Below are 5,557 nucleotides of genomic sequence, written 5' to 3' on the forward strand. Positions count from 1 at the left end.
TGGGAGAAACTCAATAATTTCTCAAAGCTAATTCCCCTGTGCATCATTCTTTATACTTACATTTACGGCAGAATGGATCTTGCAATAATGGGTTCTCCTTATCAAATTCAGCATATTGTAACATCTTAGGGTAAGATTTCAATTGACCAGCTCATCCATATTTGGCCATACTTCCTGGTGACAACCTCAATAAGTTTAGTTGAAACTTTCCATAAAATAACAGTTACAAAGTAGTTGGTAAGCACCAGAGATGTACAATGAACCCTTCTTACTTTGGTCTTGAAAGCCTTTGTTCTCAGGAGATAATACTTGGGAGTGAGACTTCCCTCATCAAACTCACTGAACCATGAATATGACAGAGTAGAAATATTGGAGTCTAAGCATGCATTGTCAAATGGTTATACAGGGGTATATTTATATATTATATTACAAAGATGTGTTGCATTAAGCAATCAAGCAGCATCAATCAATCGTGACAAATCATTGTGAATCATTGCTATATATTGTCCATCGCTATGGCTATTGTGGTCTATTGTTATTACAAATCATTACTAGCGTGTGGCTTATTGCTCAGAATCACTATGACCCCGCCTCTATGTCATGGCCTTTATTTACTTTCAATGGCTGCGGGGGCAACCAAACTCTTAAGCTGACATATGACCTCTTTAATTGCGTTATCTTTCAGTGCTCATGGGGTTAACCCAGTTGGTTACCTGGATCCCTATTCACTGAACTTTAGCAACAGCTACTCTTCCTTGGGTACATACAAACACCATAAAGAACAGCCATGTAGACAGAACCAACATTGAGCTAGACACCAGGGCAGCATAGTGACTGGGAGCCTGTTCTGTACCTCTTCACTAACCTTCGTCCCTGTGCCCCTCCCTCTGTTGGCAGGACAGAGAGTGGCCATCCCAGCCTTTGACGTCCAGTCCCTCCTCCCTACAAACCTGGGGCGGTACTACCGCTACAATGGCTCCCTCACCACCCCACCCTGCTACCAGACTGTCCTCTGGACCCTCTTTACTGAGAGGGTGAAAGTCTCACACCCACAGGTGAGACAGGCGGAAGGAGGGAGGGAGAGAAGGAGAGAGGGAGAGATAGGGGAGGTAGTGAGGAAGGGGAGAGAGAAGAAAGGGGAGGGGTCATTGAGGCAGACCACCCATCTATAAGTGAAGATAAGGATATGGATGGGTTCCTAACGTCCCTATCATCGTCCTCTCCTCTGTCCTCTTCCTCAGCTCATTAAGCTGGAGACAGTGTTGTACTCCAGTAAAGCGGATGATGCTAACCGTGTGATTCTGCAGGACAACCACCGTACAACCCAACCACTCAACCAGAGGACTGTATTCTCCTCCTTCCCATCAGGTCAGAGGGAGGGGGGAGAGGGGGGGAGACAGAGAGAGAGAGAGAGTGTGTGTGTGTGTGTGTGTGTGTGTGTGTGTGTGTGTGTGTGTGTGTGTGTATGTGTGTATGGGTGTGTGTGTGTGTTTTCTGCTCTCAATTAACAGAACACTGAACCCACAGCCTGCTGTAGTAGCCTAGTTAACGTTGTGTTCAGCCCTATTCAGACAGGTGTGTATGGCAGGGACAATCAGGATGCTAACATGCTAACAGCAGGATCAGAGGGTTAGGGCTAGCGGTTAAAGTCAAAGCAGCACAGACAGGAATGTGGGGAGGGATGTGGGAATTGTAAGGATTACTGACTCTATATGAAGGAGAAAGAGAGAGAGAGAGAGAGAGAGAGAGAGAGAGAGAGTGCGTGAGGGGGTGTGCATATGAGGGGGAGCACTGTTTGTTTGCAAGTTGGCTGATTAGTTCCAAAACCCCTTGTCCAAACACTGACCCATTGTTATCACGTGAGTCGATCGGGGAGAGAGAGAGGGGGGGGGGGGAGAGAGAGGGGGGGGGGGGAGAGAGTCACACAGACAAACACAAAGGAGAACGAATTTGTGTGAAGTGCCCATTGTAGTGAGTGATCGAACTGGAAGGCCTATGATATCAACGCTTGGTTCAAGGCTAACATAACATACCTTTGATACACATTCATTTCACTGTACAATATTGTGATTTCCCATGAAATGCAATAGAGAATACAGGCATTCAGTCGATTTGATTCTCTAATGTTTTCCTTCTTGTTTGCAGAATCAGTGAAGGTGTACACTGCTGGTAAGATAAGAATGCCATAAAATAATGATGGTCTAATTCACTGCTTGTCCTGGACCAGAATGTTTCTATTCATAATCTCACCTCCATTTGAGTGATTTGGACTAGGATTTGATGATATACCTGACATATTCTACTGTATGAATAGATATAATGCATGCACCTTCCTCTCTCTCTCTCTCTCCCCCTCTTTTTTCCAGGTGAAATCTCAGCGATAGTGATAGGAGCTCTGTGTGGCTGTGTTGGTCTGGCAGTCATCATACGCTTCATAGTGAAAACCATACGGTGAGTCAGTGTCACATTGCTGCCTCAGCTGTCATTGCAGTAGTCTGGTTGCCATTATGTATCTGCTGTTAGCAACTCCAGTTGGCTCAAGCCGAAACAAAATGGCAACTAGACTATTGTTGCACTAGTTTACCTCTATCTGTGTCCACATATGACATTTACTCTGATACAAAATGTTATGTATTTTTTTGTTTTGTTTTTCTCACTCCTATCTCGGCAGATTTTTCAAACACCTCCACGATGAAAGAGTCGTGGTAAACAGGTGGAATACCTGATATGAATATTATATGATCAAAAATACTACTGCCAGTGTTCTCTATAACATTAACAAGTTTACAACCACCAGTGTTTGGTAGAGGATACCCCTAAGCGCAGATCTTATATCAGTTGGTGTAGCGGAGGAAAGCTCCCCCGAATCATAACAGTTCGGCTGTTATAGTTTAGCGATAGACCCGACTGACAGTTGAGCTGTTATGGTTTAGCGATAGACCCGACTGACAGTTGAGCTGTTATGGTTTAGCGATAGACCCGACTGACAGTTGAGCTGTTATGGTTTAGTGGTAGGCCCTACTGACGGTTGAGCTGTTATGTTTTAGTGATAGGCCCTACCTTGCTGATGGGAGCATAGTATCAAAACCCTCCAGAGGTGATACAATGTAATTGCCCTACCCTGACCAATCAAATAGCTTACCTTTCCCAAGATGGGAATTTCCAACAATGCTGAACCGACCCTAGATCAGCGCTCAGGGGCAACCCCATCCTCTATCCTATGATTACTGCTTTGGTAATAATGATTAAGGCTGTGTCTTAATCCGAAGGAAATCCAACTATTGAGACACAGCCTCTGTGTCTACCCTATGATTGTTGCTTTGGTACCGTTTCCTGTTTCCGGCCCTGTTCCAATACTCAGCAAATGCTTCCTTCTTTCCACCCTTCCTTGACAGGAGCTAGCTATGTGCCAAAACCGTGTCTCAATTGTCTAATAATGTTAGATCAGTGATTATTTCCAAGGGAGGATGGATGAAGTTTTAGAGTATTGGACCAGGGTCAATATCTGTTTATGATTTGATTGTTCTTATGTCCTGGTCAAATTATTCTGTGTTCTGATCATATGACAGCTCCACCTCTAGCTGGGACGTCCTGCCCAGTGTTCGACCCGCCCCCGTGCTAAGGTCACCTCTCAAATTATGACCTTTGACCTAAACCGTGAACCTCACCATTCCGACTAAGTCCTGATCCCATGACTCCATGCCCCACTAGTTCCCTCAGTCTAGCCCAGTCTAGAAACAACCCCTAGCCCCCAACACTTCGGTATTCACATACTTGAAACCATGGAAAGATTGTGAGAGCATTATGGCGATGGCTCAACCTAAGCCTCCAATGGACTTGAACTTCCGCCATATTGCTTATACCTGTACAGTTCCTTCAGATCTGCAAACGTTTAGGGGCTAGGTGTTGTTTCAGGACCAGGTCTCTCTCTCTCTCTCTCTCTCTCTCTCTCTCTCTCTCTCTCTCTCTCTCTCTCTCTCTCTCTCTAGAAATTCCAATATCACATGTTTTCCTATGGAAACCTAATCCATTGTTGTAATCCTGTAATTCTATGACATTTTCCAATTGGATTGTCGTGTCTGCTATTATAGTAACTAGCCTAACTCTCAATAGCCTCTCAATAGCTGTTGGTTCTACCTCATTCCTTTGTTGAGTCATTTATTAGTTTTTTTGTTCACACCATCATCCTTTTAGAATAGCTAACATCATTACCTGTTCAAGTGTAGTATTTACATGAAGTATTGCTGTACTTTACAGCTTTAGTATGGTTTATTGCTCAGTTTTTTAAAATGTTTGTTATGTTTTGTTTCCTCAGTAAGCCTAATCGCCATTGTCATAGTCTGTCCTTTTCATACTTCTGTCCTCCTTTGTTGCATTCTGTTCCCATTTGGTAGACAATGAGCTCCAAATACATGCTTGTAATACATACATGTAATGCTTAGATGTTTCCTGACCGTGCAGCCATTGGCTGTATTGAATTCAATGACAGTGGTACCAACATAGCTTTGGCTGTATGGAGAGGCAGTACTGTACTAGTAACTCTGAGGCAGAGAGTGACCTCTGCTGGATGATATTACAAACCGCAAAAAAATAACTCAACCCTGTGGTGGAACATCTAGGGTTACCACATTCACTTAGAAATAGGCATGTACACAATATATGTTCTATTTACTTCTTTTAATGGTTGCAAGCATGGCAGTCTGCTTCTAACAAACAGAGCGCCCAATTCCAAGCATACATTTATACTTTCAAAATATTCACATATTCATATCTGCTTTTCCTTATTCCTCATCTTCATCATATGCCTTGGCAACATTACATCCCCATGTCTAGCTTTTAGCACAGTTCATAAGCATTAGGACATAATACTTCTACTTCTCTGTTTCATCATACTCAAGCCATAAGCAAAGGGTGGCTCTAAGGTCACACAGTCGTTATAGTATTATTAACATGATTAACGCTTACCAGCATTTCATAGTACAGATACTTATTGAGCCATTACAACCCCGAGACTACAGATCACTTTCATTAACATTTAAATTCACTTATTGATCAGAAAACAAATATCCGATGATCCTGTTTCAACGAGGTGTATTCATCAGAGTGATTGTGACCTCTGACCTTACAGGACCAAGGAACCAGGGAAGGAACAGAAACAGGAGGTGGCCCTAAACACGGCCTCTGACCCAGGAAAGAAAGAAGACCCCGTCCCTCCTCCTCAGATGGAGCCCTGACCAATCAGTGATCTTGGTGCATGGTCCTCCTCAGAGCCATACATATGCAGGGCCTGTTCAAACACTTCTTATAAATGTATCCTTCCCTCCAACCTTCCTTGGGGTGGATCCCTGATCGATCGCACCCTAACACCCTATTTCTTTAATCTAATCTATTCCTAGAGGTAATAATGTCGACCTCAAAGAAGGATGGGAGGAAGCGTGCTTCTCACAATACAAGTATTATTGAAAATTAAGTTATTTAGCTCAGAAAACTATCCCTCTATGTCGGCGTCAAATGTTCCATAACCATATATCTAATGTTGCACTCTAACTGGAATTTC

At 43.4% G+C, this 5,557-nt stretch overlaps 1 protein-coding gene across 1 annotated transcript in view; it reads left to right on the forward strand.

Annotated features, from left to right (window-relative positions):
- The window catches only part of ca14 (carbonic anhydrase XIV), a gene marked incomplete at both ends in the record, with an annotated part of 9,869 nt that extends 4,635 nt beyond the window's left edge, over window positions 1-5,234 (forward strand). The window contains 6 exons of the mRNA XM_083678639.1: window positions 898-1,055; window positions 1,242-1,368; window positions 2,146-2,169; window positions 2,367-2,451; window positions 3,570-3,623; window positions 5,129-5,234. Of these exons, the coding sequence (XP_083534765.1) occupies window positions 898-1,055; window positions 1,242-1,368; window positions 2,146-2,169; window positions 2,367-2,451; window positions 3,570-3,623; window positions 5,129-5,234 (554 nt within the window). The remainder of the gene's footprint in view (window positions 1-897; window positions 1,056-1,241; window positions 1,369-2,145; window positions 2,170-2,366; window positions 2,452-3,569; window positions 3,624-5,128) is intronic.
- Between the last annotated feature and the right edge of the window lie 323 nt (window positions 5,235-5,557).

Source organism: Argentina silus (assembly GCF_951799395.1).
Source record: "Argentina silus genome assembly, chromosome: 10".
Classification (NCBI taxonomy): Eukaryota; Metazoa; Chordata; class Actinopteri; order Argentiniformes; family Argentinidae; genus Argentina; species Argentina silus.